The following is a 27,362-nucleotide window of genomic DNA, read 5'->3' as shown; positions in this document are numbered from 1 at the left end:
CCTAAACACTATACCCCTTCATCCTCCTCTTTAAACCACCCCCATCCCTCGACGGATTACATTTCGTTTCATCTGCATGATAATGTATAAACAAATCACGCATATGTAAATCGCTTCAATACCAGTTGGTGAAGAGGCACTATAAAAAAACATTGTAAATAAATAAAATAAACTTTATGAATGTTTATAAACAGTGTCAGTGATGGAAGGTATCTGGCAGTGATTATGTGACACCATATGTAGCTGACCCTGCTTTAGGGTCTGTAATCTTTACTGTAGGAGGCAATTCACATGCATGATCAGTAGCCACAGCATGGGAGAGGGGCGGTGGCTCACCTGCTGCTGCAGTCTAGCCCTGTATTCAGATACCTGGACATCCATCCTCAGCGCCGCTAAATACCAAAAAGAACGAGCATGGAGCAGGCCCAGCACGTACTTCCTGCCCAAACAGACAGGTTCCTGCTGTGTATGGCAGCCTGTGAGCCCGACTGGACTTTAGCGCGGGTTCCGCTGGGTGGCAACTTCTTTGCGAAGCAGCAATGTCCCGCAAATGCAACTTAAAGCAAAGGAAAAATAAATCTGCAAATAAATTTAAAAAAATAAAACAAAAAGAGAAAGATGACAAAGGGGGCACTTTAGAGAATTTTTATAAGTATACGGTTATCCCGTTTTCTAAAGCCGTACAATTGTACAGTCATATTTAAAACATATTGCAACGGTGCAAATCTGTTTCTAAAGAAAAATACCAACTACTTTTTTTTAACGTGTTAAACGAGTGAGAAATGTTAAGCGCGCTAGTCTTTCACCCAAGATGGCGGCGACATTTAACCAGTGCACCTTCCGGTCTTTTGTTTCTATTCAGTCTTAATACGTACGACATAGTGGTAAGGCTAAGGTTTATGCAAAGAGAGCTTCCCAGAATATCTCGAAAATGATACGCCCTTAAAAAAAGCCGGAATAACTTTAGTTCTATATATAAATTCAATATTTTAACTATACTCATTTGAATTATTGTAAACAGGAACAAGGACGATATTTTACAAATATTATTTATATGTTGCTCGAACTGTACTTTTCGAAAACAGCGTCTGCCGTTATGTTACAAACAAGGGCTTTATTTAGATTGGACCTTGTTTTTCATAACCTTGTTGTTAGCTGCAAAGATAATGGAACATCGAGAAAGATAGGTAGGTGTCGTGCCTTTCGAGCTATCGGACGAAATGAATGAGGAATTATGGTTTAGCCCTTTCCATTGGCTGGCAACTGGGATTACGTGAGTTTGCTGCGCTGCGTTTTTCGCATAAGTACCAGTGGAAGGTACTGGCTCTGGTAGAGGTATACGAGTCTGATAATTTATAGGAAATTGGCCGAGCCGAGCCAGGACCCCGCTTTACTTACTCTAAGAGCCCAAGGAACAAATTTAAAAACAAGCTGACAACGCGCTCAGGGGGGAAAAAGATGTCCCGCAAGTAGGGAGACCAGTTTTGAAGCTGATTAACTAGGGGAAAGCTACGGACCTGCTCATCGCTACGCCGGAGAGCACCATGGCAGAGGCAGTCATGGAAGCTATACAACGGGATATTGCTGAGTCAGCTGCGAATCGAGTGGAATCGCTTGCAGAATCACGCCATCAGAGCCATGAACACCACCGCCTTTCTCCGAGGTCAAGCAGAAATGCCTCGAAGAAACGCAGCGGCATTTTCGGATTGGTGGGGGCGTGTTTTTCTTTCTCTCCAGAGTATTGTCACAATACTTGTGACAATAGCAAAAAATCCCTACAGACGATTGGATATTAAATTTGATCAAATACGGGTATTGCATAGACGTAACAGACACCACCAGCAAACTCTCAAAGTACAAAGGGTACCTCAAATCAGAAATCGCACAATTGAGATCAGAAATCAAAGAGCTCCTTCATAAGCAAACGATAGAAACCGTACCAAGAGAAGGCCATTTCAAGGGAAACTACTCACCATACTTCTAGTTCCCTAGCAAGACCTTACACTAAGGCCTAACCTAGACCGAAGGTTCATAAACAAGTTAATTTTGATGCAACATTTCAAAATGACTACACTTCAAAAAATACCACAAATCTAAAAAGATGATTACATGGCAACAATAGATTTCCAAGAAGCCTATTTGCACATCCCCATGAACAAAAGCCACAAAGTAGATCAGATTCCTACACGAAGGAACACGCTACCAGTACCTTTTGGAATAAAATCCGCTCCACGTGTCTTCACTAAGTGTTAAGCCGTAGTTGCAGCACAACTACGAAAGGAGGGAATACACGTCTACCCTTATCTAGGCGACTGGCTGGTAAGAGCAAATACAAAACAAAAATGTTGCAACCATGTTCAACAAGTAAATAATTATCACACACAAACTTGTTTGGGGTGGCTGGGTGGGTCACATATGAATCCAGAGAACTCTTCAAGCAGCAGAACTACTCCTACTGGTAAGTAACCATTTTGTTTTCTTTCCTCTCCAGAACTGGCCCTCCATAACTTAGATGTTAAGTGATGCAGTGCAAGGCACAAGATTTATATATTCTCCTTATGTCACAGATTCTTATTCACAATAGCTCATTCATACACTCATTCATTTGGTGGGGCCCCTAACACCAACACACTAGTCATTCAGCCAAATTCACTCAAATCTGTACACAGGAGAATAAGGCGCTGGACATGTGGGTACCTTATTACCTATCTGGATTAATTTGCTTTACATTACGTACACATTATACATGTACATCTTCAGAATCCTGACCTTAACATTAAGGCACTCCACCACTTGGTCGAGTTACCAATTAGTTGGACTGGTTGATGGTGAATTAGAACCAGCTAAGACACAATTAAAGCCCAGGAAACATTTGATATTTTCTGTAATTAATTTAAGAACCACAAACTCGCTTCTTATTAATTCAAATTTTGTTCATCTTACCATTAATTAAACTGTTAAGTTGTCATTTATTACCTGAAGTTCGTTATATATATATAAATTATGAACATTCAGAAGTTACTCTTGGACATAAATTTAGGAAAATACATTGAATCATTACCCATTTGGAAATGAAGAAAGTTCAAATCCAACGGGGAGTTATCAACATTCTCGAAAGAAGGCTCCCTCGACCGTCCAGTCCTCGCCAAAGGATCAATCTGGCATGCAAAATACAGGATACAGCGTAGAAAGTTCAGGATTTCAGCAAAGTCCCACCATCAATCCAGAGCATGGACCAATTCCACACTCAGACTGATAGTATAGAATTTAGGAAACACAAAGAAATAACCCAAAGATATAGGTGACCGCGACCCAATGAAAGAACCGAACGAAAGCTGCGGCAACCAACCCTTCCAACTTCTCCGACTCTCTCTCCCACCTAATGATTGATGAGAGGGTTTTATATATCCTTTTGTTGCATTACTTCATTTTAGATATAGAAACATTAGGGCAACCCAAATGTTCTGATTGGACAGTTCGGGGTTATCAGTGGTTTATTGAAATTTTCCCAGTGCAAACTAGTTCTCCACAGTGATTTCTCACAAAGTTCTCAAATTGTAAGTTTCTGTTCCGTTCCCCAGGCAGGGGAACAGTAAACCTATTTCTTTCCTAGGTAAAAAGGGTCCCACGGATAGGTCTTCTTTGTCTCTTCCTTGATTCTCATTTGGTCATTCCTTGGCTGGCGGTCAAATCCTGACTTTCGACCTTGGCAGAGAACACGATGGCAGGAGTTCAGGTGACCTTGGGATTTCAAGAGCTATCTGGGCATGCGCAGAAGTCATCACGTGCACGTGGTAGCATCTGCTTCAGAGAACACCATCTTGGGTACTGCGGCCTAGTAGCCCGAATGCCAACTTAAGCAAAAATAGACATAACAGTAATTAAATATAGAAATGAAGATGCTAATGTTTAAACCCACACTAATCTCAATGTATATTAGTATTTTCCTAGCTGTAGCAACATTTAAAGCAATAATACTTACCATTTTATGACTTTTAAAGCACAAACGATCACAAAGCAACATAAATAATGCAATTTTACTATTTCACCACAATCTAAGGTTAGTTTTGTGTACCATAGTTAATTGCTCTGCCATTCAATTAGCATTTTAGTCCCACGTCTATTTCGTGTTTATCAAGGTGCAAAGGATGATCAGTAAATTTTCACTGCAAACATGTTATTTAAATTAATTTTATAATGATTACGTAATGAATTTCATGCAAATTAGAGGAGGTATACAAAATTTGTTTTACCTGCTCCATCATAAGGAAGCCCTAATGTACTGTGTGGATAGGACAAAATTGCTTAGACTCAACAACTATTTGCTGCTTTTTCCAAACCGCATTAAGGGAAAGCTTTTTGAAAGTCATGCATAGACAGATGGATAGTTAAATGTATCTAAATGTCATGCAAAAGCTAAAGGGGCTTTGCCTGTTTCTCCAGGAGCCCAGTCCATCAAAAAAAAAGGTGCCACTAGTGATTTCTTGGGGAACATCCCTATAGCTGACATGTGCAAAGCAGCTACTTGTTTGCACCACACTTTCACTAAACATTTGTTTGGATGTACTGGCAAGCCAACAAGCCAGTATTGGTCATTCTGTACTCCTTACCCATTTTCAGTCTACTGCGACACCCAAAGGTTAGCTTATGGAAGGACTACATTGGTCTCTGTATAGCATGTGCTTCTTCAGCCGCACATGCCTCAAATGATAAATGTTACTTGCCCTGTAAGCATCTCTTTGTGTCATGTAGTGCTATAGATTCACATGCGCCCGCTCTCCTCCCCAGAAAGCTCTGGCTGTTGCAGTTATCATTCGGTCTTAGTTCATTTGCATGGTCATCTTTCTCTTCCCTGTATCGCTTTCCTCCAGTTTCATCCTCACCTACTGTGCGGAAACCAGTCGTAAAATGTAGCAGATAACCATGCACACTAACAACAAGATGTGGAGTTGCACCGCCTCGTGACTCAAAGACTATTTAGAAGAAAAACAACTTGCACACATCCAGGCCCAACACTAGATGGCAGGAGTATGCACAGCATGTAAATCTACAGCACTACATGCCACAAACAGTTGCCTAAAGACAACATTTTCCTCATTGCACATTCCAGTTTCTCCCAATGCATCTGAAGTCCAAAAGAGCCCGCAATTTTAGTGTTTATTCTATGTGATGTGCTCTTTGGAGTTTTGTGAATACAGTTCAAATAACTCTTAAGCTTCTTGCTGAACATCTTTCAGTGCTTGATCCATTTCCAGATTGGTTAGTTCCGCTGGAAAAATATATTCCTTATTGGTATGTGTTTTGCCAAACCGAAGAAATTGGCTTATACATATTTGGTTATCTGAAGAAAACTTGTTCATCTTGGCTGCTGAAAGGTATACAGCTAACAGGTAATTAAAAAGAAAGCGTTGAGGTTTATGACTTTGGGCTAGGCTTTAGTGAGGATGATAGTGATGTCTTTATTTATTTATTTCACGAGTTTTATATAGCGCTGGTTAGACCCAGAGGTATCGGAGTGCTTTACATAAGAAATAGCAAGTTACAAAATAAACAGTTACGCAATGGTTACATCTTAGAGAATTAAGAGGGGTGAAGAGTTCCAGAAAGGGATCCATTGGGGCGTTGAAGACAATGGAGGGTGCAAGGGAAGACCGGCGGTAGGATTCAAATTAAGAGTCAGTGGAGACTGCAAGATGGAGAATCTGGGTCAAGGACCCCAAAAAAATAACTTGGTGACAAAATGGCGGGAAAACGGATAAGAAAACAGTTCGTTTGAAAAACCAATAAGGGAACCTACCCTTGGAGCATGGCTGGAAGGGGAGGACTGTCACAAGATCTGGCAGGGAAAGGTGCAGGACGCCGGCAGTACTCCGGAAGAACAGAGAAAACAGGCCCAGAGACATTGGCAGGCAGTGATTTCGGCACCCTCATAGTTGTTCTGTTGGGGTTACAAGCATCCTGCATCCCCACCGCAATCCAGGAGGGGCGAAGGGAAACCGCCAGGGAGCTGCGTCACCGGTCCGGAGGGCAGGCGGCGGCCAGAGGGCTGCTCCCCATTGATCACACCAGAAGCATCCAGGGCAGACCCATCAAGCATCAATGCGATGAACAGGATCCGCCATCGGCAAACCCCCAGTGGTTAATCAGAGTGAAAGGGGAATAAAGAGAACGAATCGGAGGGGCGAGAAATGAGTGTCCACTCCAGAGATCAGGCGAGTGTGAGCCGAGTAGGAAATTGAGGTAGCTGCGGGGACCAGGAGGGCACGCCTCCTGAGGCTCGGAAGGTGAAAGCAAGCTCAGGGGCACCAGGCAGTATCTGGCTCAATAGACAGAAAACCATCGGTGATGAGGAAGGAAACGGTAGTGGAGAGACTACAACTGTGCCCCATGTCTGGCTGGGTAGGTGACTGCCCAAGCCTGTCTCCTCTATAGCCAAACGAGTAGCTCCACCGGGCATCGGCCATATTGATCGGGTCTCCGCCATCAGGACTTCAATCGTGGTACATCCAGAGGAACTCAAGACTCTGTCGCGGGAGTTAGAGAAAACGAAGACAGTAGTACACACGATCCAGGTGAGCGAAAAGGGTCCAAGGAGGGGGTAAATTCGAGGGATTAGAGCCCAAAAAGGCGATCCCTGGCTGGGAGCTCATCACCTGTCTTTGTGACTACTAAATTGTTTGGTTTCTCAAATCATTACCCAACCAGTGCATCTTCCCTAAATACCCAATCTGGAGCATGAAGTAATCTTTCAGGAGTGAAATGAGGTTCCTTTTCTGTGATCTTAATAGTAAGAAATCAATACTCCAGGTCAATCCGCTTCGGAGCAGGCAGCACTGCAACCCCCCTTAAATGGTCACTGTTGTGCCGACCGGTCCTCAGGAGCGGGTTGATGATCGAGGGGTCCACCTCTTGATCTAACCAAGCCTGAATGCCTTAATGGCACAGGTCAGCGGAAGGATCAAGCGAGGGAAGGAAAGGAAGGGAACGCCAGGGAGGGAGATCTGTAATGAAAAAGAACAGAGCATACACCAGTAAGAATCACCATAAACACATACAAGGAGCAATACTGTTTCTTGGACCTGTTATCTCCCCCTAGCCCCTATACCTGTAAAGGAAAATAACATCCATTCATAACATGGCGATGGTAACGTAAAGTTGAAGGTGGGTTGAACGGGGAACAGACTGTGCTTGTGGTGGGAGGGTTTTTCTGTAGCAAATGACAAATGAACAAAGGTCAACCCCCACAACAGGACCCTTCTCTGAACAATGTGATACTAATGCAGGAACCAGCACCTACCCTCCACTCGACTCCACCGTGCCTCACAGGGGTAGAGCGTAGCCCTCTACCACTCGTGATAACCCCTGTTAAGATCGAGCCGTAGAGTACACCAGTCAGACAATAAGATACTGCTTTAATCACTGTATGCCCCATCAAGCAGTCACCACACTCTCCATTCGTGTCCAAGCAATACTGACGTAAGCTGTACCCAGTGGTACGTGAAATCAAGATATGGCAAAGTGCCACGGAGCTTCCTTAGGTTTGAGCTCTCTGGTTGCACAAAACCGTGCACTTGAATCAAGGTCTGTTTCAGGCTAAGCGCCCCACCCTGCAGGTCGACAAAGCAGGCCGATCATATCCCTGGTGAGAGCCTCGCTCTCCCCGCCTGCCGATTAAATGCAGGCCGAACAATTCCACAAGTTCACCACAAAAGCCTTCGTAGGAGCACCCGCTCGACTACGGAGGTTTGAAAAAGCAGTCGGTGCAAGCACCCTTACCATACTCTAGGCTACTGCCTGGTAACAAGGATCGGATAGGGAAGACGCATCCACACGGGAATTTCCGACATCGGGAGGCCGGTGACTTCCTGTTTTAAGCGTCTGGGCGCGTAGTCTCGCGAGACGCGCAACGCCTCATGGGAATTGTAGTTCGGGGCGGCTCCGTGTGCGCGCGACAGTGTCGCGCTGCCAGCGCTCGTCGCGGGAGGTGGGGGGGGTTCATAACAGTCACCTAGAACTCTTGGACTGTTGCCTCGCCTCTCTCTCCCCATACCATAGCTATGTTTCCTTTTAATATGTAAATGTGATGAGGTTCCGAAGTGTCTTGTTTTATTATATTGCTTCTGTACTCCTGTCTTTGTACTCGACCGAAAACCCAAATAAAAAATACCTTTAAAATAAAAAAGTACCTTATGGTTACTTTAGTACCCTTGAACCTTCTCTTACATATGCCCTGAGATGGGTTGAAATCTGCTCAGTCACAAGAATCAACACGATTCAAGCCTTTTTATCCAAAGAGCCTTATACCTTTGGAGGGTGGCATAGTGGGTGTACCCCAGGTAAGGAACCCATTGGTCCCTACCTGTCACTTTCCTGTTTGGGTGGCTCCACCAGTCCCTGAAATTAGATCGTCAATGACCTATGAAGCATGGACACCGAAGAGCCGCGCCAACCCAAGAGAAGGACCAGTGACTGACTCTGTGCTACCCTGTCGACCTGCCGGCTGCCTTTCGCCTCTGCTACAAAAAGACTACTCGTCCTGCAGGTCCGGCGCCCTCCAAACTACTGAGAGCACTGCCTGTCCTCAAAAATGTTTCTAAATTTCCTGTGGACAACCGAGCTGTCCAAGAAGAAACTAACTCCAAAGCTAAAGTGCTCTGCCTTGACGAACCGCAATCTCTCCTTTTGATCCTTCTCTGCACCCGATGCCCTTGTCCAAGTGGCCCACCAGCCCTGCAAAGGTTCTATAGCGCTTCTAAGCCAGAGTCTACCGTGGGCTGACCCCTGCCAGACTCCTCCTCATGCGTGCAGCCTAACTTGAACTATCCCTTCTGACCATGACCTGCCCGGTAACAGTTTTCCAAAGCCTAAGGACACCCTTGCAACCGAAGCCCCTGGGCCCTGGGGACCTCAACCATAGGTGTCCCTACATCCACTAGCATCTCTACCTGGGCAGCTGTGGGTTTTCTTCGTACGGCCTCCTTTCCTGAGCTTGCAGCCTTTGTTTTAAACTGATCTCCCCTATTGGTTAACATTGGGCGCCTGATGCTGTGTTGGCACTCTGCACCCGGCCGCTGAGGGTGTACATTTGGTGCTGCCTCCTGGCCCCATTTGTACTTACCTTAACTCCAGGAGATCTATCCCTGATACTGCTTTACTAACCTGTGAGCAGCTCTTCTTCGAGTACCCCCATTCTCTATTGGTTAACATTGGGCATCTGACCTTGAATGTGACCGCTGCACCCGGCCAACCTGTGCCGCTGGTGGTGTTCTCTTGGAACTAATTTGAACCCTACCTGGTGTTGACCAACGTATCTGAAGACTGAATCTGTAAGTCGAGTACTTAACCTGCTATAAACAGCATTCCTGTTTTCCTCCCATAGGTTAACATTGCAAAGCCTGAAAATCCACTTCTCAAAGCGTAAAGTATTTTGTTGAAAAACGTACTTACCTTTTTGACAACATCTTGGGCTTAAAATAAATCTTGAAATAAGCTTATTTTTCTAAAATTGGTATGGATCTCCTTTGAGTCATATCATTTATTAGTCCATGTGTGAATAACAAATGTCTTGCACTCCTCGGTGTTGGGCCTCAGGCTACTCGCCCACACTACCACAGATAGAACACTTTGGGTTTCCATTTAGCCCTGTACCCTTCTGGGGGAATCTCTGGACTCTGTGCATGATATAACCACTTGGTGGTATACCATATACAGAGCCAATCCTGTAAGTCTTGTGGGAAGAAGAGGCTGCATGTGGATGGCCCACACAAAGACTCTCTATTGCCTCTACCCCCAACATCAGGTAAAGGAGTGCAAGATTTGTCGTACTTTTTTCTTCCAAGACATTAAGAGCCGGAGAGAGAAGGCTACTTCTGTAGCTACTGAAGTCTCAACCTCAAAATTCCAGCTTACCTGAGGAGGACAGCGATTCTTGTGACAGAACCCACAAAAGGTCAAGATACTCTGACCATGGTGCTTCTGAAGGGAGAAGAAAGACCTTGAAGACGCACCATTAACACCTCCAAAGAAAGGATAAACTTGAGCTCATCTCCACAGGGGCAGCCCCTCCCAACCTTCTGCTTCGCATACAAAGGAATCTGAGCGAAAACATTCTCCCTCCTCCGAACCGTCAAGGATTAAAAATCCTCCCAGCCGCTTTGGGTGGGAAAACGGCTTGAAGAAATTGCAAAGCTGAGAGGTTTCAGGAAGTAGGACTTGTTGGGTATCTCACAACTTACAGACCTACTATATCGTAAGGAGCTGGTAACATTCTCTCATCTCCAGACTGAGTATGACATGAGTCAGACGCAACACTATAAATACTTACTGCTGGCGCATGCGTGGCGGGCACAACACCGGCGTTTTCCCCGAATACGCCCCTTTAGAGGGACGGCTCCTGATGGGTGAGATCGGGGAAAAGGCAGTCTCCTGGACATATAGAACCATAATTAACAACAAGCCAGATTCCATGCAGAAGTTGAGGGCAAAATGGGAGGCCGACTTGGGAGAAGGAGAGGATTTGGATTGGGAAATGGCGCTGATACATCCCCCAGGAGGTGGCCATTAAGTCACGCCTTAGATTGATCCAATTCAAGTACCTACACAGAGCCTATTATGATAGAGCTCGGCTGCACCGCATAGGGAGGGCGGAAGCGCCCAACTGTCTGCGATGCAACATGTTTGAGGGTACATTCTTCTATACGGTTTGGGAGTTTTCTCAGATTCAAATGTACTGGGCAACCCTACTGGAAGAGCTAGAAGCTATCTTGGAGGAGACGATGCCCTTGAGTCCCCTGTTTGTTCTGTTGGCAATACACAGAGAGTGACCTCCCCAGACTGAAGTTAACACTGCTTCAGCTTGGATTAGTTGTGGCCAAACGTGACCTGGTTATGGAATGGGGGGGCTATACCGAGCCCCTCACTGGCCGAATGGAGAAAGAGTATGGATATGTATGTTAGGAGAGAAAACAACATATACAGCACAGGGCTGTCCCAAAAAGTTCTGGAAAATATGGAATCCGTGGCTCACACACTACGGACTCAAGCTCACTGACTCACAATGGTCTCTCAGGGTGGGGTGGGGGGAGGGGAAGGGGCTCATGGTGCCCTCTAGGAATACCGAACTACTGTTTGCCCGTATACCACTGCTAGTGAAATATGCTGTTGATGTAACACTGAAATAAATCATGTGCTCCAAAGATGTATACTGTTTTTGTATTACAATTAAGAAAATGCCAATAAACACATTCCCAAAAAATAAAAAATCCTCTCAGCACGCCATCGACGATGACACCATTGATGCCAGTATCAACAATGACGACTGTAACCACAGTCTCATCAACAAAACCATAGTCGTCAAGAGCTTGGACTACGGCAACAATTAATGCTCCCATCTCGTCCACCAAAATGATCTCCTCCTCTAAATCACAGACAACGACGAAATTTCCTTCCGTCGACCGTGATACCGGCGGTGCCCGCATCATTGACTAAATCACTGTTGACAATGGTACCTTCAAGGAAATTCTTACCGCCTACGCCCCAGTTCACTTTTACGTCCTCAACAGTACCGGTGACGATAATTTATGATAAAATTACCAAAATAGCCAAGATTGCATTAAAACCTGAAGTGACCTCTCCAAGTAAGGTCTCACCTTTGCTTCCTATCCATTTGCTGGATGTTGAAGATTCGGATGATGACCAGCCTTCTGGGAATGCACACAGTCCTTCAGAGCTCCAGGTGAAATACCAGGAGGAAGACTCGGATGATGAGCGATACTACCAGTCCTATTATGCCCCTCCTAGGCGGCATTATGAACCTTACGAATATCACCTGCGTCCGCAGCCTAGACATGACGAAATGCACATGCCCGCGCAGGATTACAAGAGGAGATTTCCGGATCCTCCACATGACCAGCAAACAGTTTCACCCCAGCCTGTTTCTTCTACTATACCAAGAAACATCCCTTTACCAGTAACGCCCAGGATAACACCTGCTTCTAATATCACGCCAGATGTGGAACATGTGTCCTCCGATGATGAGAGAGGAGAGATCCCTGACCCTCAACAACTACGAGACCAAAGGGAAGATTACATGGTCCCTACTCCATCCCCTCCGCCACCTCATCCTGCAAATTTTCCCCCAGAGGACATCTGGGGTTTTCATAATCTGATGGACTGAGCTGCAGTACGATTTAATTTGCCAACTTCTGTCAAGAAGTCCGACTGTTATCTCCACACATTTTTAAAGAGCAAGCCTGACATTTTGAAAGATCCATTCCCATTATAGATATCTGGGATGAAAGGATAAACAAGATGAAAAATTGGCTATGATAGCACCACTACCACCTTGCCTAGAAATATAAGGCCACAGATGATTCCCCAGCTTGCCTCATCAGTCATCCCATCCCATGCCTGTCTGTCATCTCTCAAGCGGCGCAATGGCACTCAAAAAATTCCTCTGCACTTAACTCTGTGCCGCCAGACAAGGAGGGTAGGCGCTTGGGCAATATAGGGAAGAGATTGTCGCTCATATATGCTATCTGTGTCCGAGCAGCTAACTCACTACCGATCCTGGGGCGTTATGACGGCCAGATATGGTAAGATGTCAGCAGTCTGCTTGATTTCATCTGCATAGACATGAAGGCGATGTCCTCTCGACATTGCCTCCACAGGTTTTCGTCAGTTGGCGCAAGCAGTGGTCTTAAGGCAACAATACAATATTTATTGAAAGCATTTAATTTTCTTTGCAAGCCTACCTGAATTAAATCTATAACTAAAATATTAATCTTAGAGTTGACCTGATATATGCCTCCCTCCCATGCTAGGGGAGAATGAGCGAGTAGACTGTAAAGTTGCTGAAAAGTCTGCAAGGTCCAATACAAAGAGGGTGGGGGACAGCACACAACCCTACCGTAACCCATTGTTGATCGGTATTTTCTGGGAAAGTGAGTCCTTTTTATCGAACGCTACTCTTGCCCAGTTTCCTTGGTTTAGCTCTTGCAAGATCGCCAGAAAGGTACTTGGAATTTTCATACAATTTTGTTTTTCCCCAAAGAGTGGCCTTGTCCGTTAAATCAAAGCGTGCAAGAAAATTCGCAAAATAAGCCCCCTCTGTTTACTATGGGTTTTGGAGCCATCGCCCAAAGACCGAAACAGTGGTCGATCGTAGTGCCTTTTAAACTCTCCTTGTTCAATTGGTATTGGATCCTACGCCTCAATTCAAACTTTCAGGTATTTCAGTATAGCTTTAGAGTACATTTTTACCCTGGGCTAATTAGCCGATAGTTGTTTGGGGCTGCAGTATCAGAATAGCTCTTATTGTCTCTTTCCAACTGTCAGGAAAATCCGCTGCACTTGTGCCCTAAAAGCTGTAGCTAAAAATTGTTTCCACCAGCCAGTGTTGGTTTTTGCCAATCTCGACAAATGTAATTTTCTTGTTGTCCCTTTTATAGACTTTTCAGATAAGTGAGAAAAAACTTCCTCATCCAAAATGAACCCTTGCTTACTAGGCTTTTATTTTTCACTTTAAGCGATGATTGATATAATCTTCTTCTAGTGGGATCAATTCCGGGGCATTTATCTCTTCTGGGTATCCCTTTGGGTGGCTTCTCTTTAAGGTTCTCTCCACTCTTTAGACATAAAATAAATAAAGGGACTATCTGAGTAAGAGTACTGGATTTAATACCGTGAATAACATTGATTTGACAGTAAAAATTATTTGTGCTGTTCTGTGGTTTTAGCCAGCCAAACTGTTTTTAGTTTAATTTGTACAGCTTATGATGTCTTCCTCCATATTGTTTCTCTTTTGGTTGACCTCAACACCTACTGAGAGCCTCAACATGTAGGTTTGCCCACTAACACCACTTTGTCTTGGTACTTTTTTAATGCAAACCTGTTGAACAGGTGCAAGTTAACGGTGGGTAATACATTCCAAGTCCAGAATAAGATTTAGGACATGTTGCAGGATTTGAGTTCTGTGCAGAGTATGGATATCATGGCCTCCATTCACCGTTCTGTACCCGTCTCTTTTATTGCATTGGAACTGTTGAAATTGACTTCCTTCAGTCTAAATGTAAGGGTAGGACAGTAACCGTGTCTATATATTTTGGAGTGTTTCATCGGCAAACTAGTATTTCTACCTTCTGTGGTTCCCTTTGATGGCAGTTTGAGAGCAACATTTACATGTGCACCATACAAGAAATGTGTATTTTTTTTCATGGAAAATGGTACTATAGTGTTTCTTAGGCCTCCAGTACTGATATGCTTCTCCTAGAATGCATGATTGTTAAAACTAACACCAGACTAGTCTGGCCCATCGGACACCGAAGTATAGAGTTCTTAAAAATGCGATCTAAAATAATTTTAACAGGGAATCTGCATTATTGTATGAATATCTGAACCATTGACCTTGTTAAATCGTGGTGTTGTGAAGATGTTAGCAGAGTGCGGGACACAGTTTTCGGGTTGGCCACCAAGAGTAATTAAAACCACTTTTCATGGAATTTTAGTGTTTGTGCTCAGTGGCAGTGGGTCTGAAAAATGGAGCTACGAAGAGAAAGTTGCCTGGTTACATGAAAGCTAGATCAAGTGAACTTCTGGTAATGCATTAGCTATGTAAATACTTGAAGTTGAAGGTAGATGTGAGTTTGAAGGAGATTTGGCAGGATATGCAATTAAATGTCTTGTCAAAAAGTAGTATTTACAGGTCCTTTAGAGCACTGCTTCGTGTGACTGTAACTCAGGCTTTTTCAGTTAGGATTGTGTAACTGGAGTTGTTTAGAAAACGGATTTAGTTGGGATTCTATTTAGATCTGAACAGCTTTGGAAGTCAAATCCTGAACACTTAAATCCACTTGTTGATCTGGTGCATCTCATTTTCCAAATGAGCCTGTTAACGTTTGACTTATGTGCATAGGTTTGCCTTCATTCCCCTTCCCAGGACAGAATATGATCCGGGGTCGTGGGGGTGCCCCCAGGATGGGCCTGAGAAGAGGTGGCGTCCGTGGTCGTGGAGGCCCTGGCCGAGGTACACTTGGTAGAGGAGGTCCTGCTGGGCGTGGAGGAATTGGAGGAAGAGGTTGGTATTAAGACTTTCTCTCCTTTAGAAGGTGAATTGCATTATGTGCACAACATGTAGCTTCAAGGCTGCTTGCATGTTCTGTGGCTGCTTAAATTGGCTTTAATATGCTGTCTGTCCTGCTGAAGACCCAGTTGTGCAGTATAGGGTGCGACAAAGTTTTAATGTGAAGCAGTATCATCTGATGCTAGCTGTCTGAGGGCTGACTGTGCACACTGCTATGGTTCTTATCACCAAAATCCTGGATGTTGTAGTTTATGGAAGTTAGTTCTGAGAATCTGTTCATAGATCAAGAAGGTGAATTTTACAGGTTGTCAATATGCGATCTTGCATTACTTCAGGACTTCTAAAGTGTGTAGTTATAATCCCACTAATGTTTACTATCCTAGGATGTCATAGACCCTTTAGACTGCGAGGTACAGCCAGTCCCACTTTGCACTTTGAAACATGGGAACCACAGAACCATGTTTACATATAATCCTAGTTTAGAGGGATAGTTTGAAAGAAATGGTATGGTGTACTAACTTAACACCCTGACTATTTCCAAAGTCATGTAAAATAAGGATCTTAAGAATACATGTTAGGATGGGCTGCTTTATTAAAACATGCATGTTATTGTCTCTTCTCTTGCCCATCAGTATTCCTGTTCACTATTGCGCTCAGTGCACTGATGACACCTATGCACCATTTGAGGAAAGGGCTTTGAATAAAAAAAATGTACCTATAGGAGGTGGAGGTGGGGGGGGGGCGTCAAAGAATTAAGAGCCCACCGGAAGAGAATCTGCAGAGTGAGAGCACAAGAACACCAATGGATGTTCATGTAGAATAGTTACTTTGCTGCATAATTCAACATGTCTAATCAAACAATAATGAGGCATTGCTGTTCTAATGTTTTTTCCTCTTTTTTTTTTTTTTTCTTTGTTTATTGTTTGTTCTTCGCATCATAGTCTTGTATCTTTATATTCACAAAAGACAGATAATAATCTGGCAAGCTGCCACCAGGTGACTGTATTAGGTTTTGAATAACTAATGCAGCCAAGTAGGTGAGCCGTGCAATCGCTTGTTTTACTTTGAGCAATATTAATACCCCCAAATGTAAACAGACGTATACTTAACTTCATCCAGACCTTACTACACTATCATGTATCCAGCTCAGTGACTTCCATAGTTACAATCCACTAAGGTGTGCTACCAATGTTGCTGTCCGATCTGAAGAGGCGTTTTAAAAGGAAAGTGCATTTGTTTCAGTTGCTTGAATGTCTGCTTACAAAGAGAGCATGGATCGCATACATGAATGGTTAAAATGCTATTGCTTCGAAATAGATAAAAGGAATTCCTTTTTCATCCATCTTCTTGCATTGGGAGTAAAATACCCCCACTTCAAAATTCTTCTATGGAACCTTGCTCTACTCTAGAGATTAAAAGGGGGAATTGCAGAACTAAATCTGAAGGGCATCATGCTATTCTAAACCCACACATAAATATTCTGGTGAAAGTGTTTCATAAACTTATTGAATGCAAATATGCATTTTTATGCAGCATTCTACAAGATGCTGTTTTCAGGGCTATGTACTTTCCAAATATAGCATTGATAACAAACCTTGGGTATAATCAAGTCTCCTTGTTATCCAACAACATTTTATTTGCCAGAATTCTTTTGCTGTTACATTTCTGCTTTAATGATGTCTAAATCTCTGCCACCATTTGGGTGTTTGGAACGCATCAATCTGCATTGTTTCTTTAGAGTGAGGGTAGAGGTTGAAGGATCTATTGCAATCGGCAACTATAAAGGCTCGCAAAGATTGTGAGGCTTGCTCATCCCTCCTTGATCTTTCAAATCTTAGTGTGGAGAAAGGAGATCATGTATTTTCTGTAGAGCGCAGGCAGAAAAATAAGAACATAAGTTTTTGGAAAGGGTTGGTGCGGATATTTAATCACTATGGATGAAGAGATCAATTTTTTGATCAGAGTTGTGAATATGGCAGGTAACATTATGCATTTCAAGGTTAACCAAGAAGGAAAAGGAGAGTAGAGAGAGAGGCTTATCTTGGTTCCCTAAGTGAGTCATTCAAAGTCAGATTCTCTCACTGTCTGTGTGTCTGCCGCTTCGAGGCAAAACGTGTGCCAATACTGCGATTAGCTTTTTTTTTTACTCCAGTATTGCAACTTTCATAGATTCACTTCCTTCAATCATTCCCATCATCGAGATGGGAGTCCCCGGTACCATACAATAGCAATGCAATGTTAAAGATAGAGCATGAAGGTCCTAGGCCCTTAAATTCTTCAACCTATCCTAGTCTATTTAAAAATAGAGACCAAACTTGCACATCAGCGAATCAGGCTGCTTTGTGCTCTAGAACACTCCCTCTAGTCCAGTTATTTCCTACTTGGATACTTTCAAGGAATATTTTTAATATCTTGGTGCTGTGAAAGTATTTACTTTATCCAGTATTAGGGTATCTTTCATAGATTCACATGCCTGAATCATTCCCCGTCGTCGGGGATGGGAGTCACCGGTAAATAACAAAGCAATGTCTCCAAGACGTATAGAGTAACAGGCCCCAAAGGGCCCTAGCTTAGAAAGCTATCCACGTCCTTATGTAAAAAGGACCAAAGTTTGGCCAGTAGCCAATCAGCTAGCACCACCCTCTAGAACCCTCCTTGAAGGAGCTCTAGTCCCTCAGATTTTCTACCGCACGTCGTGCTAAGGGAGTCTCCACTGAGCTCTGCTCATTGCTTCTGGTTTACCAGTGTTTTTCTACTCAAACTTTCGGATTTGTCATGGCTGATACTCCTAAGAAAGGACTCTTCAGATCCTGTGCTTCCTGTGGGAAGAAAAGGCTCCACGTGGATGATCAGCATAAGGACTGCCTTTACTGTCTGTACCCCAGCCACAGTGCCAAGGATTGTAAGGTATGTCGTACCTTTTCATCCAAGACCCTGAAGGACAGAGAAGGGCGCCTTTTAATCTGGCTACAAAGGCTGAAGGACAAGGACTCTGTGGTGTCCTCTGAGGAGAGTGAGAGTTCTATTATATCTTCTCACTCCTCACGCAAGCGACCAAGGGCGTCCTCTCCGGGCCCTTCGTCGCATCCACCTCCTAAGAAGCCACACAAACGGTCTTCCGAGGTTCTGGACTCGTCTATGCCAGGAATCACCTCTCCTCCAGATGTCCAGGTTACTTTCAAAAAGCCAGTTTCTGCCCCGTCGCCGTCGACGGTGGCTTCATCGATGAAAAGACATCCATCGACGGCAGTCGTAACTTCGTCGACGGCGACGATATCTACGGTCATATCCCACTCAATGACCACGTCGACGACGACAACACCATCGTCGATGGCTGGTAAAATGATCTCGACGCTAAAAATCAAAAAGTCGTCGGCGTCCGCTAAGCCGCCGACGACACCGTCGACAGCAGGACCATCGACGACAGCGCCATCGTCGACACCCACGTCGACGAAGCCACCGTCGACGACGACGAGAACACCGTCGACGAGACCAGTATCGTCGACGCCATCGTCGTCGAAGAAACAACTCTCGTCTTCCTCACTGACGACGACGCCACCATCGCTGTCCTAGTCGACGCTGTCTCATATGCCTATTACACCGCCTACACCTCTACTGTCAACGGGCCCATCGACAGTTGCTGACTCTGAGACGCCAAATACATTTGTGCACCTCAAAATCACCAAACGGGCACTAACACCGGCCCTTACATCACCCAGTCGGGTCCCTACTTTGCCACCTGCTCAACTTTTCGAGGAGGAAAATTCAGAGGACGACAGTATGTTCCCAGCTGCGACAAGCCCTTCACAGCTACATGTCAAATACCAAGATACATCTGACTACGAGGACTTGGGCCAGGATTACCACCCGGTTCCACCTCCACAATATGTGCAGCCATCACCTTCTATGGCTTGCCTGCCTGCATCACTGGTCACGGACCTCCAATTCCTGATCTCGGACTACAAACAGGTTTCAGACGCCGGCGCCTCCAACACCAGTTGCGCCACCAACACCAAGGCCAAGACCGCCACCATTGGTGCTGCAATCAGAGCCTATTGCAGCGCCACTTCCTCCCACAACAGATGAGGAAGAAGAGGACGAGCCTGAAGAAGGAGAACTTCAGGACATCCATTCCCCCCAGGACGAATGGGATGATTATATCCTTCCCTGTCCGACTTCTCCTGCTCCCACCACGGCCGACTCTCCTCCAGAAGATATTGGCGGCTTCCATAACATTATAGAGAGAGCGGCCCAGCGCTTTCAAATTCCGATGCCCTCGCATCAGCAAGACTGCTTCCTGTATGACTTTAAGGAACCCTTTAAGAAGTCCGTACGAGCAATACCAATGATAGACTACATTTGGGAACAGGGAGTTAAAATTATGCAACATCCTTCCTCTGTCCCCCCCAGTGTTACCACGCCTGGACAAGAAATATAAAGCGCCGGACACAGCTCCGGTTTGTCTCACGGGCCACCCGAAGCCGGATTCGGTCATTACGCAGGCCGCACAGAGGAGGTCAAGCAACCCGGCTGCTCTATTGACAGCTCCACCTGATAAGGAGGGCAGGCGCTTAGACACCATTGGCAAACGGTTCTCCTCCATGTCGGCTTTGACGGTGAGGGCCTCTAACGCCCTGGCTCTTTTGGGGCGTTATAATCGCCAAATGTGGGCAGACATTGCACCATACATGGCAGACCTGACAGAGGAGTCCAAAGAAGATGCAAAAAAGATCTTACTTGAGGGAGAAAGATCGGCCTCGGAAATAATTGACTGTGCAATGGATATTGCTTCTACTGGCTTCCGGCAATTAGCGGGCACAGCAGTTCTCCGACGCCAGGCTTGGCTCAAGGCAACCTCCTTCAGACCGGAGGTCCAGACTAAGGTGTTGGACATGCCTTACGATGGCCAACTTCTTTTTGGCACCCACATTGATGAGGCGTTACAGGGGATTAAAAAAGACACGGATACTGCCAGAGCGTTGGGTGCTTTGCAATTCCGGAACCCTTCCTTTCGGGGCCCATGGGGGAAGAGGTCAATCCTCTGGTAGGGGAGAATTCCACCAACGTTCTTCATTCTCCTCCTCCCAGCAACACCGGCCGCAATATCAACAGCGGCAACAATCCACATACACGAAGTCTTCCTTTCGTGGTAAAGGTGGACGGCAAAAGGGAACCTCCAGACGCCAATGACTTACAACTACGGCCGGCCTCCACCTTCTCGCCACCCTCCAAGATTGGCGGCAAAATTTCCCACTTTCTCCAAAATTGGCGAAGAATAACTACGGACCGTTGGGTCCTACAATTAGTACAATTCGGCCATTCCCTGGAGTTTATACAAATCCCTCCTCCCACCCCTCCCCGCCCAACACTTCACAAAAACCTACGTCTGTTACTCTTGGAGGTGAAGACTATGCTCCAAAAAGGAGCTATAGAGCGAGTTCCCACAAATCAACGGGGAAAAGGGTTCTACTCCCGCTTCTTCCTTATCAGGAAAAAGGAGAAGAAATGGAGGCCGATATTGGACTTACGGAATCTGAACAACTATCTAAAACAGTCGTTTCGTATGGTCACCATTCAGGAGGTATTACATCTGCTCAATGCGAACGACTATATGGTGTCGTTAGACCTGCAAGACGCCTATTTCCATATTCCAATACATCGCAACCACAAGAAATTCCTACGTTTCGTGGTGGCCGGCAGACATTACCAGTTCCGGGTTCTGCCGTTTGGCCTCAAATCGGCACCCCGCATTTTTACCAAATGTCTAGCTCCAGTGGCGGCCTACCTACGCCATCACCATCATCAGGTCTTTCCCTATCTAGACGACTGGCTAGTCAAGTCTCCATCTCTTCAGGGCGCGTCCAGGTCTTCAAACGCCTGTCTAACGCTCTTCGATTCACTAAGCCTAACGCCCAATCGAGAGAAGTCCGTCCTTCAGCCGTCTCAGCGCATGAACTTTCTGGGCGCTACTCTGGACACTGTACTGCGGAAAGCTTTTCCATCGAAGGAACGGAAGGACAAGCTGCAGGCTTTAGCGCTCAGGATAATGTCCAAAAGGACGCTGTCAGTGCGTCTCTTCAAATCCCTTCTCGGGATGATGTCTTCTTGCATTCTCTTGGTCCCGCATTGTCGTCTCCATATGCGACCCCTTCAAGAAGAACTGTCGGATCAATGGGTACAGTGTACAGGATCCTTCGACGACGTCATCCAAGTCACACTTGTGATCAGGAAGGCCTTACGATGGTGGGTGTCTCCCCAGAACCTTTCAAAAGGCTTGCCTTTCTTGCTTTCTGCAGCACCCCACATAATCGCCACGGATGCTTCCCTGGAGGGCTGGGGAGCCTTACTTCAGGAGCTTCAGATAAGCGGGAAATGGTCCCCTACAGAGAGGGCACTCCATATCAACCTCCTGGAGCTGCGCGCCGTCTACCTGGCTCTGGTGGCTTTCCTCCCAAGAATCAAGAACTCCATGGTGCTTGTCAGAACAGACAACACAACGACCATGCACTATTTGAACAAGCAGGGAGGAACACGCTCGCTGACACTCTCTCGAGAATCACAAAAAATTTGGAGTTGGCTACTCACTCACATCATCTCTCTGCGAGCGGATTATGTGCCAGGCGTCCACAACGTGTTGGCAGATTCCCTCAGCAGACGGCAGTCAACTTGCCACGAGTGGGAACTGGACCAACAAGTCCTCAACAGCATCTTCGATCAATGGGGCACCCCTTCTCTGGACCTATTCGCCACCCAGATCAACGCCAAATGCCAACACTTTGCAAGCTGGCATCCCCAACAAGGGTCTCTGGGGAATGCCTTTTCGATAGCATGGTGCAACGTCTTTGCGTACGCCTTTCCGCCGTTTTCCCTAATTCCCAGGGTGTTACGGAAGATGAAAGCGGAGCCCTGCACTCTGATATTGATAGCCCCAGCTTGGTCACGTCAGCACTGGTTCACGGAGCTTCACATCCTCTCCCTGGAACCTCCAGTCAAACTGCACCCGTTTCCATCTCTGCGAACGCTGCACAATCAACAGGTTCAGCATCCGGATCCAGCGTCTCTCAAGTTATCGGCATGGCTCCTGAGTACAGAGAATTCCAGGGCTTAGACATTCCTCCGGATTGCAGACAAATCCTAGCTCGAGCGCATAGCACCAACAAGACATATTCACTGAAGTGGAAACGATTCTGCATATGGTGCAAGACAAACGGGTTGCACCCTCTTTCTTCAACCCCGGAGCAGATTTTACCGTATCTCCTGCATCTCGCAAAATCCGGTCTAGCTCATGCCTCCATCAAAGTACACCTAGCGGCGATATCTCGCTTTCGGAGGTCCTCTACAGGTCCATCTTTGTGGTCTCACAGACTTATCAAACAATTTCTTAAAGGGCTGTTTCGAACTTTTCCTCCAGTGAAGCCTGTACCACCGGCTTGGCATCTTAACACGGTTTTGGCTCAGCTGATGAAACACCCGTTTGAGCCAATCCACAGAGCAGATATTAAGTATGTCTCCTGGAAGCTTGCACTCCTGCTGGCCCTTACCTCGGCAAGACGGGTAGGAGAACTACAGGCGTTCTCAATCCAGGACCCTTTCATTCAGTTCAAAAGCGACAGGGTCATTCTTCGGACGAATCCAAAGTTTATCCCTAAGGTTCCGACCCAGTTCCACCTCAATGAACCTATCATACTACGTTCATTCTTCCCGAATCCACACACAGGGACAGAAAAGGCTCTTCATTCATTAGATATTAAGCGCTGCCTCAAGTTTTACATTGAAAGGACTAAAACATTTCGGAAGTCTAATCAACTTTTTGTGGCATACAGTAGGCTTAGAAAAGGACTACCGCTCACCAAACAGAGCATTTCCCGATGGATCTCTTCAGCCATAACCTTCTGTCACCAACAGGCAGGACGTCCACTGCAATCATCAGTGCGTGCCCATTCTACAAGGGCGAAGTCTACTTCCATGGCACTGTTTGCAGGAGTATCCATGGTGGATATTTGTAGAGCGGCCACATGGAAGACGCCGCATACATTCACCAGGCATTACTGCCTGGACACGGAGATCATGAAGGATGCTGCAGTGGGACAAGCTGTACTCCGTCATCTATTTCAATAGAGGTGAGCCCTTTCCTTTTTCATCCCACCATCCTGGTCTCTTTACGCACATTTCACACTGTTATGTTGGCATTACCTGGTTTATGATTCTTTGATACTTTATCTTTCACATGGATATGTTATTATCTAGTGACTGTATATTTACTGTGCCTGCCGAAATGTGCTTTGTATTGCTTACTATTCTGATTCAGGCATGTGAATCTATGAAAGATACCCTAATACTGGATAAGGAACGCGTTACTTACCTGTAACTGCGGTTATCCAGTATTGGTATCTTTCATAGATTCACATGCAACCCACCCACCTCCCCTGGAAGGGCTCTCTTGGATCTCTCAGTGATACAACTACTTGGCACTGTGCTTACGAAAATCTGAGGGACTAGAGCTCCTTCCAGGAGGGTTCTAGAGGGTGGTGCTAGCTGATTGGCTACTGGCCAAACTTTGGTCCTTTTTACATAAGGACGTGGATAGCTTTCTAAGCTAGGGCCCTTTGGGGCCTGTTACTCTATATGTCTTCTAGACATTGCTTTGTTATTTACCGGTGACTCCCATCCCGACAACGGGAAATGATTCAGGCATGTGAATCTATGAAAGATACCAATACTGGATAACCACAGTTACAGGTAAGTAACGCGTTCCTTTTTGCCCACGGAGCTTTCCTCCTAAATCTGACTGTCTTCATTTTAAACATCATGTCAGACAAGGAAAAGTCTCTTCTGAGCCTGCAATACCTGCAGTAAAGAGACTTCGCTCTGAAGACCCTCACCAAGGCTGCATTTATTGCCTATACCCAGATTATTCTGCTAAGGACTATAAGTTATGGCGTACCTTTTCAATCAAAACTTTGAAGGAGAAGGAAGGATGCTGATCTGGCTTCAGAAGCTCAAGACCAGAAAAGAGCCAGTGTCTGACTGATAGTGAGGACTCCTCTTCGTCCTCTAGAAGATTTCATAAGAGGGAGAGATCACCCCATTCCTGATAGTCCATTGAGCAGCCTAAAAAAAGACCTCTCATGGTCTTACAAGGGCCACAATCCTTCAAAATCCCCTCACAAATACATGTTTTCTTCCAAAAAGGAGAAACAAAACATTGAGGGACTGGAGTTTGCCTCTGGAGTGTTCTAGGGGGCAAAGCAGCCTGATTGAGAGAAGTCCAAGTTTGGTCTCGTGTATAAATAGACTGAATGGTTGCAAAATTAAAATGCCTAGGTCCTTCATGCTCTGGTTTTAACTTTGCATTTACTATTGTGTGGTATCGGAGACTCGCATCTCAACGACAGACATTGATCCAAGAATGTAAATCTATGAAAGATTCCAATAGTGGAGAGCTACCTGTAACTGTAAGTAGCTTATTTTCTTCTGGTGAGTTACATTGGGATGTGTTGATACATTTAATTTATCTGCCTGATGATCTGTGCTCGGCACAAATAGTTTTGCTATGTGATTGATAGAAAAAAGGTGTGTCGAGAGAAATGGTTGCCATTCATTCAACTGGAGGTGCAAGGGTAGATTCTAGGTTCCCAGTTGTAAAGACCGTATATGTTTATAATATATGGGAGGTAGAAACATCTTTTTCAGCTGTCTGGCTAAACCAAGCATTCACAGAACAGTTGATGCTGATTTATGACAGACAGAATTGATTTTTATGGATCCAACAGACCATAAATGGCCACTAAAGCTGGGTCAGTGCTGTGCTGCTTAATGAATTTGATCACTTCAACATGTTTTCGTTGATACTGAAGCATGAGTGCATAGGACCTTTGAAACATTTTACCATGTTGGTTTTGACCCTTATTACTTTCTTACGGTATTGATTTTTCTCACTAGCCAGATGAGAGCTGCTTCTTAATTGACCCATTTGTTGCTTATTAATTTATTATGCTATTGTAACTCTATAAATGCTTTGGCTATTCATGCTTATTAATGTCTGCAGTCTTTTGGGATCTTTACTGGGTGGGGCCAGTTGATTCTCATAGTCAGGTGCCGTTAATGTGTTGGCTATAATTCATGGGCATAAGCATACTCATTCCTATCGGGCACCAACATGGAGGCGGACCATTGAAGCAAGGAAACGCGAGCACTGTTGCTCCTTGAGACCCTTTACATGCTGAGAGTTTGTCTCGACGGCCGGCTTAGTTCCTGTTTGGTCTGACCCCGTTTCGGAGATTCCACGAGTGTATCTTGTTTAAAGAATACAGTATAGAGATTCACAACTATGTTCATTTTTGTTCATTGATGGCCTGTGTGTATATATTCATTGAGCATCATTGGTTCATTGTGTATTTTGTTCAGTGAGGATGTACGAGTAGTAGGAGTGTTGTTCATATGGGTGAGTGTTAGATTGAATATAGTGGTGTCAAATTGCATAAAGTTTAGTATAAATGTATATATTGTCGTGGTAATTGTGTTCATGTTTTTGGAATATGTTTTGTTAACTGAAAATGCATTTAAATGTAAAATGAAAAGTAATTCCAGGATTAAATCCAACGGAAAAAGTGGTTGCTAGTGTCACTGTTTCACTCAGTTCACTTTTTGAAGTATAGGTGAGTTATATGCAGCATTGGCTTTTGTTTTTGTTCTTTAATTCCTATCGGGGGCATAGATCCTCCTCAAGGTTCAAGTCCATTGATGCTTTGACATTGGACGCCAAATGCCAAAATACCATACATTCCATAAAAGCGGAGTGGGAGGGTTGAAGGGGATTAGTTAATGGATAATTTTAGTTTGTCTGGCATCGAATAGTGCTTACAACAAACACAAACTCGAACTTAGAGATATGTATTGGTGTGTGTTTTCTCTCTTCAAAATCCCTTGCCCAAAGTAATTGTTTTAAAAAACAAAAAATCCTTAAACCTAGAGCACCTTTTTACCACTTATGCTTCTCCCTGCTCTGTAAAGCCTTTGATGGATCTATTCATCCTTGTATGGTAACCAATGCAGCCACCACCTAATCTAATCAACTGTCCTCTGACTCAAGATCCATCATTATTGTATGCACTCCCAAGAATATATTGGAAGTGAAGAAGAGGTACATATGCGTAACAACATTTTCATACTTTTCCTCTACCCTGTACAAAAACTAGCCAAATCGATTCTGTATGAATAGTGGTACACAGATACATAAAGCTAGTCTGTTCACCTGCTACCTAGATACGAATGATCTTTTTAAATGCCATTTGATTCAAACATGAACTACGTAAGGAAGGGTATTAGAAATGTTCTGGGGCCATAAACAAAGAGGTAAATTTTACAGCCCGGTGATTTTCAGATGCAGCGGCTGTATGCTGAAGGATATTGCCATGGACTGCCTATGAAAATTGAATGCCCATCAAAAAAACCAAACCTGGCATTCACTTTTTTCTGTTTATCCAATTCTGCCTAAGTTATTTATAAAACCGGAGCTGATGATGACAGCATCATTGTGGCATGCTCCAGGAAAATACTTTATAATGACTGCATAATTAGGTGACCAAACAGTTTAGAGCATCGTAAGAATAGCAGCTGTGTGTGCCTTCAAATATTCTCTCTATAGAGCAGTTACCGGTGTCCCTGCTACTACAGACCGAGCACTGCCTTGATACCTCTGACTACAACAATTCCTAATAGAGAATTTTTGTAACCCGTAAAGAAATTTGTCTTTATCTTGGATCTTTCTTGGCGAAAACTGCCAGTTTATCATGGTCTTGTTTTGGCAATGCTCTGGTTAGCATGTCCGCTTTGGAATACGTGATAATCTAAACAGCAGCCTGTGGGGGTCCCGTCCACATGTGAGGATGTGTGACAAGCCTGGATGGAATGCCTTTTAGGTCGAGCCTGAGCAGCACATGGGCTACTGCGAGGCATGCAGTAGTGGAGTATGGCTTTGGCGCCTCGCCCACTCTCCGCCGATATTTTTAACTGGCTTGTGTCATTGCCCTTCGTAAACACATGCATTAGAGTTGTTAGTAGGCTTGTTAGTCCCTCCTTTGTACCGCCTTGCTTGCATTTGTGACCTCCCCATAACAACTGGACCTTTTTCTGGTGGTGTTACATGGACTGCTTAATAAGTCGGTTAGCACTACTTTATTTAATGCGCTTCCCGTATTCCAACCTCCACCTAGCCGCACGCCGCCTGCTTTTATTTTAATTTCTGCTAATGGCGGTCTGCTTTAACTATAGCGGCTGCTGT

The 27,362-nt window shown here is 44.9% G+C and overlaps 1 protein-coding gene and 1 pseudogene across 6 annotated transcripts in view; both read left to right on the top strand.

The window, feature by feature from the left end:
• CHTOP (chromatin target of PRMT1) overlaps positions 1 to 27,362 on the top strand; it is a 156,214-nt gene that overhangs the window by 116,680 nt on the left and 12,172 nt on the right. For 3 of the 6 annotated variants that reach the window (XM_085638782.1, XM_085638783.1, XM_085638785.1), the window contains one exon: positions 14,936 to 15,073. In XM_085638782.1, coding sequence (XP_085494908.1) covers positions 14,936 to 15,073 — 138 coding nt within the window. Of the gene's footprint in view, positions 1 to 14,911; positions 15,074 to 27,362 lie in introns of all 6 variants that reach the window. The other 3 variants (XM_085638781.1, XM_085638780.1, XM_085638784.1) reach the window with 1 other exon arrangement.
• Positions 18,668 to 20,127, top strand: LOC146772804 (uncharacterized; annotated as a pseudogene).

The sequence above is a fragment of the Triturus cristatus genome, chromosome 12 (assembly GCF_964204655.1).
Source record: "Triturus cristatus chromosome 12, aTriCri1.1, whole genome shotgun sequence".
Lineage (NCBI taxonomy): Eukaryota > Metazoa > Chordata > Amphibia > Caudata > Salamandridae > Triturus > Triturus cristatus.
Note: the sequence above shows the minus strand (reverse complement) of the source record. Positions and strands in the feature narration are given on the sequence as shown.